Source organism: Lissotriton helveticus, chromosome 9 (assembly GCF_964261635.1).
Source record: "Lissotriton helveticus chromosome 9, aLisHel1.1, whole genome shotgun sequence".
In the NCBI taxonomy this organism is placed as follows: Eukaryota; Metazoa; Chordata; class Amphibia; order Caudata; family Salamandridae; genus Lissotriton; species Lissotriton helveticus.
The window spans coordinates 283460101-283472475 of NC_136070.1; the positions used below are offsets into that span (position 1 = coordinate 283460101).

Here is a 12375-nt window from a genome sequence, read left to right on the forward strand (position 1 = left end):
ATGTCCTAAACTGCTGATTAATCTCCGGTTAATCTCTACAAAAAATATGAATCTGTCATTATATAATGTAATAGGTGCTCGTGGAAAGCAGTGCAATACCTTTGGGTCGAATTGTACTACGAAAATGTAAGAAAAAGCCTGCAGAGTGTGCTGCTCATAATGTGTGGCATGAGAGCAGAACCTTAGAGGCGAACACTGGTAGACTCCAATTTGGATCGCCAGCTTAAGAGGACGTGGTGCAGCAGTTAGAGCTGCCGACTTGGGAGCTGGGGATCCGTGTTCGAGCATCAGTGTTAGTTCAACATCCTGTGACTGATAGTGGGCAAATCACTCAATCTTACCCCTGGCCACCCCAAAATGCACTAATAAAAAAAAAACATTGATATCGGAGACGTGGTGTGGGCAGATAAGCACTATTGTGTTGGGCACAGAAATAATTAAGTGGGCAGGCAAATAGGAAGTAAACAAAACACTTGAGCAGTGGCAGGCAAACAAGCCCAATCCCCCTTAAAAGGAAGCCCAAACCAAAAGAATATCCTATCCCAAAAAAAGCCCAACTGGCAGTAAACATCAAAAAAGTACAGACAGCCTAAAAAAATACAAGCAAAGGAGCGGAAGGCATGGCGGGGGAGGTGGCAGTAACACAACTATGGCATTAAGAGGCGGTTGGAGGAAGAACGCTATATTTAAATGTAAGCTAGGGCGCTGAAGCTGAACACAGGCAAATAGTACCAGAAAAGGAAACCAAGGAAAAAATAGTCCCCCAAAGAACAGATAAAGAACCATAGCGGGATGAGACAGTACTAAGTCACTGCTCCTGGAAGAAACAGAAGAGAGAATGGAGGGGCAAAGAGGTAGGGCTGACCACTAGGAAGCAAGGATTTTTAAAGGACACTGACATATACAAATGAAAAGCAAAGGCAAGTAGATGGATGGACTTGAAGCACACAGACTAATTACAGCAGGTCTCGGCGAGACAGTGCATGTGCTATCTAGCGCTCCCTAAAAAGGACAAGTGACCATTAACCTGGAAAAAAAAAATTATATTTGGTAGCAAACATATATTTTGTTGATATATGATCGATATCCAGGTTTAAACAGTAAAAAAAAGTTCACTATCCTAGTGTTCGATTTACCTCTTTTTTTAAAATGTGTCAGCACAAATACATGTATTAAGTTAAATACTCAACTATGAAAAGAGGCTTAAACATTTTTAGTGATCGCTTCAATGTATTGTCTGCTGAGCCACTGCTGGAAGCCTACAACTATAAAACTGGTACAGTTTTGCTACATATGGCCATAGTTCACAATGAATTAACATAAGGACAGACTTAACATATGGGATTGTTCTACTAGGGGAAATCCCCTCCAAGTCACTGATTTGCTTAGATTTAGGAGTAGTATCAGTTGGTGATTTGGTTGACAGGGATATTATTTTATGTCGTCATAGTTTGCAGTAAGCAACGTCTGGAGCACTTATCCAAAAACTATGAAAAGATATTGTAATTATTCGCACAATTCCTGTAACTGAATTGAATATGTGGTTAAACCATATGGCTTAGCTGCTATTTTAGGTTATAATGTAGGTAACACGGGGGAGCTAAAACCAAGAGTTAAAATAAATGTTACATCAATTATTTTTTAAAAGGTGATGCTCAAAGGCTGGATAATTTACATTCAAGTTATACTCTTTTGAGCCCCAAAGGTGTTTAATGGTCCCACCATAACCAAATGTTTGGGTTTTATGAGATTTCATATGAACATAATAATAACAATCGGGTTGCTACTTGTTGCCACTAATGTGGTCTGGACAGGGAGTCTCTGATCCATGCAGCTTTCGTTTGTCCAGCTCTAGCAGACTTGTGCCCAGGTCCCTTAAAACAAGAGCTGTAAATGCATAGAAGTCTGGCTTGTACGGAGACAATAATTCCTGTGCATTCTGGGGTTACAAATAAGCCGTGTTCTTCCACAGGCCGCTTTCTGGCACTGGCAGTAAAAACTTTCGAAAATGCAAGCACGCCATAAATAATAAAATGTTTGAATTTTGAGAAACCGATCAGGAGTGTAATATGAATAGTGCTAGTAGAACATACTGCTTTTATTAGTTGATGTTATGGATATAGATGCTTTTAAGCTGTTTCAATAAATGATTAGATATTAAGATGGCTGCTGGTGACTAACAAGTGCTTAGTTTTTAGTTTATGTGACTAGGGTCTAGCAGCATAATAGCCGCTAGTCCTACTTTTGTGGTTTTAAAAATGTACAATTTACCTATTCCCTCTGGATGCCTGACATTAGAACTTATTCAAACTGTATTTCGATTATTCAAGTTTGAGGTCTACCACTACATGCTGAAAAAAAGGAAGTGGGGGAGGGTCTGAGGGTTAATTTAACGACCTAGGTATCCCATAACCCAACAATAATCACCAGAAATACTAATAGGAGATACCAAGTCAAAGCACTGGTGTGGTGTACTGATCCAAAAGTTACACGGAAGAGTGGAACACAACAGAGATTACAGATGGCTGAAAAACTCCCATCAGGCCACCAACATGGCGGAGTATCGTCATTTGGGATACGGATGGTAGATCCAATCTTACCCAACCCATCAGGTGATGGTGTAAAGATGGATTCACAGGTAACCCTCTAGCCAAATGTATTCAATGTGGTGATGGTGAGGTGCAACATGATAGTGTGAAGTAAAAATAACTACAGTAACAGAAAATATGTTTAATGGGCACTGTTACGGTGTTAAGATTAAAATAACGCTACATAGTGTGAAAATATCACTATGTAAAGGCGTAGTGCAGAGTGGTCGACATGTTTCAGCTAGGGATAAATTATATCCAGCTTTCTTCAGGACCGTGATGTTAAATACACTGCAAGAAATCAGTGAAAAACTAAACAGAAAACAGGCAAAAATGTCAAGACTGGATTGATCCTACCAGAACCTTGCATCCCCAATGTTGTCTGGTGGAACAGCGAGTAGATTAACCTTCCTGTGAAAGAAGTAATACACCAACTCTATGATATGCATATGTGTTTACCAATCGTCACAATATAGCAAGTGGAAAAAGTACAAGAAACCACACACAACAAATAAGAGCTGTTAAGTCTCATTCTATTCGTTAGAGGCACAAATCCCTCTTCAAATTACTTAAAAAATTGTTACCATATTACAATTTACAATTAGGTACTCACCCAACTTTGTGTGGGAAGCAACCCCACCTCACCCGGCACCCGCTCGGGAAAAATGAGGCCCCGCTCTGTCAAAAAACATGGAAGAATAGGTAGAATATGTCCCAACGCAATAAAAGTTCATTGCATTGTATTTCACAACTTCCAAGAATTTTTAAAACCAACCTCAGTTGTTCCTAATAACGACACCCCTCTCCCCAGGCCAACATGCCAGAGAGACCTGCTCCAGACAAAGGATGGTAATGTAGCACACCCAACTGTTTAGGAAAAATGGGGCCTTAAAGCTGTAAAAGCTATTGTTAAGAGTAGGGCTTGCTCTCAAACTAATACTGACCAGAGTAAAGTAAGAAAAAGGTACCTCCACTCCCACTTGGAAGCAGGCGCGAGGTACCGACGGAGAGGTAAGTTCTGCTTGTCTGAGAGGTCGTTTTTTTTTTACTTCTACCTTTTTCTTACTTTACTCTGGTCAGTATTAGTTTGAGAGCAAGCCCTACTCTTGCTCTCAAAGATAGCTGTAGCTGTAAAAGCTATTGCTAAGAGTAGGGCTTGCTCTCAAACTAATACTGACCAGAGTAAAGTAAGAAAAAGGTAGAAGTCAAAAAACGACCTCTCAGACAAGCAGAACTTACCTCTCCGTCGGTACCTCGCGCCTGCTTCCAAGTGGGAGTGGAGGTACCTTTTTCTTACTTTACTCTGGTCAGTATTAGTTTGAGAGCAAGCCCTACTCTTAACAATAGCTTTTACAGCTTTAAGGCCCCATTTTCCTAAACAGTTGGGTGTGCTACATTACCATCCTTTGTCTGGAGCAGGTCTCTCTGGCATGTTGGCCTGGGGAGAGGGGTGTCGTTATTAGGAACAACTGAGGTTGGTTTTAAAAATTCTTGGAAGTTGTGAAATACAACGCAACAAACTTTTATTGCGTTGGGACATATTCTACCTATTCTTCCATGTTTTTTATCAGAGCGGGGCCTCATTTTTCCCGAGCGGGTGCCGGGTGAGGTGGGGTTGCTTCCCACACAAAGTTGGGTGAGTACCTAATTGTAAATTGTAATATGGTAACAATTTTTTAAGTAATTTGAAGAGGGATTTGTGCCTCGAACGAATAGAATGAGACTTAACAGCTCTTATTTGTTGTGTGTGGTTTCTTGTACTTTTTCCACTTGCTATATTGTGACGATTGGTAAACACATATGCATATCATAGAGTTGGTGTATTACTTCTTTCACAGGAAGGTTAATCTACTCGCTGTTCCACCAGACAACATTGGGGATCCAAGGTTCTGGTAGGATCAATCCAGTCTTGACATTTTTGCCTGTTTTCTGTTTAGTTTTTCACTGATTTCTTGCAGTGTATTCAACATCACGGTCCTGAAGAAAGCTGGATATAATTTATCCCTAGCTGAAACATGTCGACCACTCTGCACTACGCCTTTACATAGTGATATTTTCACACTATGTAGCATTATTTTAATCTTAACACCGTAACAGTGCCCATTAAACATATTTTCTGTTACTGTAGTTATTTTTACTTCACACTATCACGTTGCACCTCACCATCACCACATTGAATACATTTGGCTAGAGGGTTACCTGTGAATCCATCTTTACACCATCACCTGATGGGTTGGGTAAGATTGGATCTACCATCCGTATCCCAAATGACGATCCTCCGCCATGTTGGTGGCCTGATGGGAGTTTTTCAGCCATCTGTAATCTCTGTTGTGTTCCACTCTTCCGTGTAACTTTTGGATCAGTACACCACACCAGTGCTTTGACTTGGTATCTCCTTTTAGTATTTCTACCACTACATGCAGCACAAACATTAAAAAAATATATAAAATGTACAATCACAATCCCACATACGAATAACTACGTTTTTCATTATTCAATCAAACACTATGGAAGCGTTGCTAACCTAAAACATAATCGAATAGTTTCATTATACCTAAAGAGCGTTTCGCAGTCTAGACATTTAAGAAAAATAGGCAAAAACATAGTTCTTCGTTAATCTCAGTATTTCAACTAATAACAGGATCAGGTTGTATATCTGATAACATATTGTTTTTTTAAGTAATAGCCACGTGTCCAATTATTTTTCAATATTTTTAATAGACAATGATTGTTATTTTCAGGAGTTTGATGATTTATAAAATTAATGGAGTTAAGTTTGCTTGTCAGATTACTTTTATGTATAATGTATACAATATTTTATTGCGATATTAAGTTTTGACTTAAAGAGCGATAAAGGCACAACTACATACCGCGTTTGGTCTGAGCACCATTTTCATGCCTGGCTACAGACCACTTCAGCTGTATTGCAAGATCTCGTCACCACTACCCATAGTACATCACACACAATATACAGTAAACCAATAGCCAGACAGGGAAAGAATTATGGGACAACCCTCTTCTGCCACTGGTTTGTTTCCTTCAGATGCCCTTAAATACTGGAATGCAGGGTTGCCCCTTATTTTTGGTATCGTCCGATGACATTTTGCAGATGTATCGATTGTTTAGGAGCTGTAACCTGAAGCATTGATGACGTAAAGAATGTAGCCCGTTTGTTTTTAAATTGTGTACACTGCCATTTACTAGATTCTATTTTTTGTAAACAGTCTCTGCAACAGTAGTTGCTTGAAGGGTTCGACTACACAGAGGCTCAAGTACAGTATTTTCAGGAGCTTTGGCTGGTTTGTAAGCCATCTCCCCAGCAGCGACTACAGCCCACTCATCCCTTTAGCAACCTAAGGTGGTCACCGCAGCGGCCTTAAAGGCCGAGGACTCGCCCCCTCTCGTAGCGCCCGTAGTCTGAAGCTATGCTACTAAGGGCCCCCCCTTTTACATTCACAAGGCATGCCGATGAGTACTTGAGAGTCCCTGTGACCTCCCCACCATGCTACTGTAACCCTTCACTGCTCCTGTAGTCTGGCATGGTGCTGCTGCCGGATACTCTCACACCTGGTCTACACCTCTTGAAGGCATATGCAGTGGTCTTGTTACTTTATTTAAAATATTAGGCGCACACTGCTGCTTCTTCTAGGATGAAAAAAAGAAGTAACTAAATATGGGGAAACAACCGTTTCAACGCAACTTTTACCACAAACTACCTTTACAACGCATTTTTTACAACGCAGGATCCTTTACAACGAATGTCTTTACAACGCATGATATTACATCGCAGATGCCTTTACAACGCATGCCATTACAACGTAAGTATAGGTAAGTATATATTTATAGTAAAAAATGTATTTAATTAAAAAAATATATATATAATAATTATTTAATATATATTAGAAAATATTATCATTTATTAAAAAAATTGATTTAATTAATTTTATTATTAATAAAAAAAATACCCCTACACTATCCACCACTTACCCTACTATTTCACCCCAATGGAGTTAGAATAGTAATTTTTATCCCTACACTATCCAGCACTTACCCTACTATTACACCCCCCTGGAGTTAGAATAGTAATTTTTACCCCTACACTATCCAGCACTTACCCTACTATTACACCCCCCTGGAGTTAGAATAGTAATTTTTACCTCTACACTATCCAGCACTTACCCTACTATTACAACCCCCTGGAGTTAAAATAGTAATTTTTACCCCTACACTATCCCGCACTTACCCTACTATTACTCCCCTATGGAGTTAGAATATTATTTTAAAACACCTACATTTTAAAAAAAATATATATATATATTAAAAAATAAGAAAATTATAGTAAAATAAAGATTTATTTAAATTAAATTAAATTAATTTTAATTAATTACATTTTTTAATAATATTATATACTTACCTATACTTACGTTGTAATGGCATGCGTTGTAAAGGCATCTGCGATGTAATATCATGCGTTGTAAAGGATCCTGCGTTGTAAAGGTAGGCGTTGTAAACGTATGCGTCGTAACGTCATACATCCCTAAATATGATATGCATACATTCAAATTGGTAGAGGGGAAAGTCCATGCATACATCATTCCCAGATACAGGCGTAGATATCACATTTGCTGCCAGTGTTTCATCCATTAGAATGACGTGTGTATCTAAAGAAAATCAGCATGTTTCTAAGATTCTTCTGTAAATCGGAGAAGAGGAACATACATATACCCAAACTATTGGAGGATAATTTCTTATTGCAACTCCAGTCACGAAAATATTAGCTGGAAGTGTCATTTTATTTGCATTGCAGCAGCGTCAGCACACAGGGAATCTGAAAATATCGTCCCATCAGTGGGCATGCATGCAATTCTTTTATATACTCTGTAGAGATGGTAGGGCATGCACACATGGTTGCTACAACAAAACAAGCAATTGCAATGTAATCAGTCTTGCATTTGTGAACGTTTGAGCTATTGGCGTTGAAAATGACAATGTTTTTCACTTTTGATTTTTTGTATACATTGGAGTGATGATATTTGCATAGTGCTATTACCATTCATATGAACTCGCAGCGCTGGAGAACCAGAAAATGGGAAATAGGTTATGAAGGAGGAGAGACAAGAGTTCTACGCTGGCTGGAAAAAAAAAGTTAGAACCTGGAAAAAGCAAACACTCATAGGGAATACAAGATTACATAAAGCATGTGAAATGTAAGAAGGAACAACATGGTTACCTGAAGGCTTTTACACTTATTATTAAAAAATCAATAAGTGATTTTGCCTCTAAAGTTAAGGACATGACTACAGGACCCAGAAGGAACCTGTTTCAATGGTCATTGCTTATATCCTTACCAAACATAAGCAATATGGTTTAAAAAGAGCACATCCCTGAACACAGAGCTGAGGGACACTTTTCATAAACTAAAATAAGGAAAGCAGTGGACAAGGATCACATTAAACATTTTCCACTCTACGCATTTACCATGTATTGCAGTACATCCAGGAATGGTGCACTTCCCCATCTGGGGAAAACAATGTTTAGAGAAAAGCGAGAAAACAAAAGTAGAGCTAATGTGTGTGGTGGTGAATAAAACCAATCTGGCCACTTTGAGACCACTCAGTCTTGCTTTATTTAACCTTGTTTTTCTCTCCGCCCCGAGGCTGCATGTTGGAATAGAAAAATGGCGGAAAAAGAGAACATTTGCAGCCAAAGTGTTACTTTCTTTTTTTGGATCCATTTCACAAGGGAACAAATAAAGGAAAGGAGAGGAAAGAGAGGGTAAGAGCCGTTTGTTAAAGTCATGGTTTTCAGCAAGTGAGGAGGAGCGAGAAGAAGAGGAAGAAAGAAAGGGGTGGGGGCAGCTGCCAGCATCAGAGCAGCAGAAGTGAACACCGTAGGGAGGTGGGCGGTGTGAGATAAGTGTGGTGAGGGGGAGGGGTTCATCGTATTCAGAAAAGGCCCCCTACACCGTGGTGAGGAGGATAAATACAAACAATCGATTCGATTTATTGCGAGCGGACCCAAGACGAGCCGAGGCGCGAACCCAATGCTGTCAGCTAAGCACGGAATAGCGGTGCCATCTAAAACATGAAGTGCAGCATCTGTGAAGCAGATGCTGTGATGATACACAAGCCAAGAAAATGCACGAAAAAAAAAAGAGTGTGCTGGAAAGAACATACATAAAAAAAGTGGCAGTTGGCTGGGAGGGTCTGAAAAACCAAAAGGCAGTACTAAATTAAGCATATTCACCAAAAAATGCAGCCATTTAGGAAGGGCACTAACAGGAGTCAACAGAAAAGGTGGGAGGTGCTTTAAGCACATAATCTGGATACAGCATGCCTCGCAGAGCAGGCGTTGCCTAGGCTTGACCTAAAGAATGCCGAATCAAAGTTCTCAAGGGCTGGGAACATGAAAGACTGATAACAGAACAACAAAATCTTAAATTAGGCATCATGTCGATGCATTTTGAGATCTCAAGTTTTCAAAGGAAGACTCAAAGGCTAAAATGAACAACTGAGGACTGCTTTTTAACAAATTAGCTGTCACTTTAAAATAGTGCTAAATGTATTCTGTCCCTGGGGGTCCAAAACCATTGCTACTGATTGACCCAGCATTTTACACTCTCAATGGTTTCAAACAAAAACAGTGTAAATCAGAAATAAACAAGGTTATGATTTTTGCAGGCCTTAGAACTGGTACATGAGTGACAGGATTAAGGCTGCCTGCCCACCCACAAAATAATTACAAATATGTACAGCAACATTTTTAAATCTTGAAGGCGTGCCAACATCTATGTCTGTGACAGCTATCCTTAAAAAAGTATTAAAATATCACATGTAGCATCTAAACTTCCATTTTAGTAGGTAGCGTAAATTAACAATCCAGGATTCTGCGATATTGAGACTATGTGGTATTTATGTGTAAAGAAGGAATTATGTACTGGTTCTCATCTGCAATAAAGATTTGATTTTATGTAAGGATCCATGGGGGGCTTCAAAGTACTAAGTAGCAAGATTCACAGGGCAGAAAAGGAACACCCAGAGATAAAGTTAAATTGCATACAATTCAGGGGCGAGTTGTAAAGAAAATATTAAAAAATTGCATTTTCAGAAACGAGTGCACTGAACAAAATTCTGTGGTACAGCGGAGATAAATGGTGAACAGACTGAGAAACACATCTGTACAAGAAAAAATACGAAAAGTACTATTCAGACCCATTTGATTAGTTTTAGCACACGTTTTCAAAACAATGTTAGCTAGTTAATGTGCCAATAGTGAGGAGAGAGTACTTCCTAACAATCGTCTATAAATAAAAATTTATAAAAACCTTGGTCAAGAAAATAATGGTTTTTGAACTTTTCTAAATAAAAAAAAGAAAGAAAGAAAAAGAAAAATGTTGATACAGATTCTAGAGCTCCCCTTCAATGCCACTGAACAGATACACATTGGGCTGTGGATAACTGAAAGTAATGGGCTATTCCCACAATACAGCTGGGGCTTAGGGTGCTCTATTGGTGGCTATGGGTTACCTCAACGTGGGCCGTCAATTGTACTCTCTCGCGGTCCTTGCGGTCCATGCTTCTCTTCAGCTCCTCCACCTCAGACATGACTGCACTGTGATTCAGCTGGGCACGCAACTCTAAGATTTGCTTCTCTAGATCCCGCTTCTCACGTTCAGATCTCTCCAGCACTAGGAAAGAGACAGGACTTTTGTGCCAAAGGCAGATCGACCACTTTCACCAACAATATCAAATTTACCCCAGTCTCAATGGTAGTGACACAACTAGAACAGACAGGCACCACAAACTAGTTTAATTCCTGAGGCGGAACAAGCAGTCTAATTACATTAAATAGCCTTCAGTGTAGCACTTCTCACTGGGCTGCAAAGTAACAACTAGAATCAGAAATGCCTTAGCAAGGTGTTAACTAGCATACATTTCAAGAACACGCAGAACTCTCACCACTTCTGCTCAACCTACACTTGCCCACTTTGTCAGGCCCTCTGAGAACGACGTATTTCAAACACTCGGAAGTAACTAAATAGAGAGTGGGCACCTCAGAGAAGACTTCGAATTACAAGAGGACACCTTCAGTGCCCCAGAGATATAAGGTATTAGAACAATCAGACTTACAGATAACCACTCTCAAATTGGTGTTTGATAAATGCTTTAAAGGCTTTTAACACAGAACTGAAGCTAATGCATTGAGATTTTGCAAAGCTGGGGCTTTGAAACTATGGTGGAGAGGTTGACCAACATCTGCACAGGGCAATTCACCAAAATACTTTGCAAAGAAAAGCAACTTCAGATAGGTCTAGAGCACCCTTCCTTTTTAAAAATCCATCCAGCACTAATTTTGGACAATATGAGAAAACTGTACCTGGAAAAGTCAAAACTTCCACCCAAAGTTCTAAAGGGAAGAAATTGCCTAACTAAAAATAGCAATTGTTGATAACCTTTTGTCGGGAGACCCCAGACAAGAGGAAATGAAATAAACTTTTCTACAAAAGTCATACTTTTGCCATGGAAATGAAGCATGGGGAGTCACATACAGAGTCCAGACAATGTTCTCACCTGCATCAAGTCGCCTCTCCTCCTCATGACTCTCATGGCGGCTCTTATTATGCAGAGAGGTTTGGGAAACTTGGTGTTGGAGATGAAGCCGATCATCCTCAGCTCGCAGGAGTTGGGACCGCAGGTCCTCAACCTAAGCCAACACACAGGGACAGAGATCAAAGGTATTGTAAAGTTAAATTGATGCAATACATCAGTAGAGTTTATAGATATATGTGCATCTTGCTTACAGGTTCAGTTTAATATAAGACGTACAAACAGCATCACTGAATTAGGAACTACAAGTACGTGGTATAAGGCAATTTTTAATGCTATTTAGATATATTGTGCAATGGTAAGTGACCCTTTAATGAGCTTTGTGAAATGAAGAAGAAAGTGTTATTGCATGAAGAGTACTGCACTATTTGTTGCTAGGCTGTTCCGCAGCCTGGGTAATCAGCTGGTCTGCAGCCTGGGCAATGGGCATGTGTATTTTCCACAGTTTGCTTGTGTGCTGTGGATTGCTTCACAATTTGGGTGTTGGACAGTTGACTGTACATGATCTGCATACAGTGGACAGGCCAGTGGGTTATTACACAGTCAGTAGTCAGTCAGTATACCAATGTGTTGGTCAGTGAGCTGGTCCATAGAATGATACATCATTAAACAGCGTTATAATATGTGTACACAGGTGTTAGATCCAGCAGTTTCGGGCTGACTGGGACACATCGAAACCAGTCACAATCCACTGTTTCAAATAAGAGGAGTATGATACACTTGCCCGATAACCTGTGCTCAATCTCTGGTAGCTTGTCACCAAGTAGTCAGGCTTATCCTCAGGGCTCGAGTGTAAAGTATCAGCACAACACCACCTTTGCAACACACTGTGTATGCCACAAAAAGACTACACACCATATGTATACATCATTTGTCTTTTTATTACACATACACTGAAATCAAATTGAGATACATATTGTATATATACTTTACAGTTGTATACAATTGTCGGACTTTCACATTAGCAGAAAGGCCAAACAGTCACAGGTCTTTGACTACGCCTCATGCCCCAGTCCCTTAGTACTCAACTCCACCAGCCAACCATGCATGTTGCCCCAGCTGGCGTCCATTGACTAAACAGTCAGAACCACCAAACACACAAAGAAACAGTTACTTAGTTTTGTCACTCCAAATTAGACCTTCAGGTGCCCGGCAGCACCTGTGGGATCCCTATCCCCCAT

The 12375-nt window shown here is 39.9% G+C and overlaps 1 protein-coding gene across 2 annotated transcripts in view; it reads right to left on the minus strand.

Annotated features, from left to right (window-relative positions):
• Positions 1-12375, minus strand: part of CEP128 (centrosomal protein 128) — a 704507-nt gene that overhangs the window by 533372 nt on the left and 158760 nt on the right. For both annotated transcript variants that reach the window (XM_078659994.1, XM_078659995.1), the window contains exons 11-12: positions 11159-11291; positions 10115-10275 (exon numbers count right to left, since the gene is read on the minus strand). In XM_078659994.1, coding sequence (XP_078516120.1) covers positions 10115-10275; positions 11159-11291 — 294 coding nt within the window. The remainder of the gene's footprint in view (positions 1-10114; positions 10276-11158; positions 11292-12375) is intronic.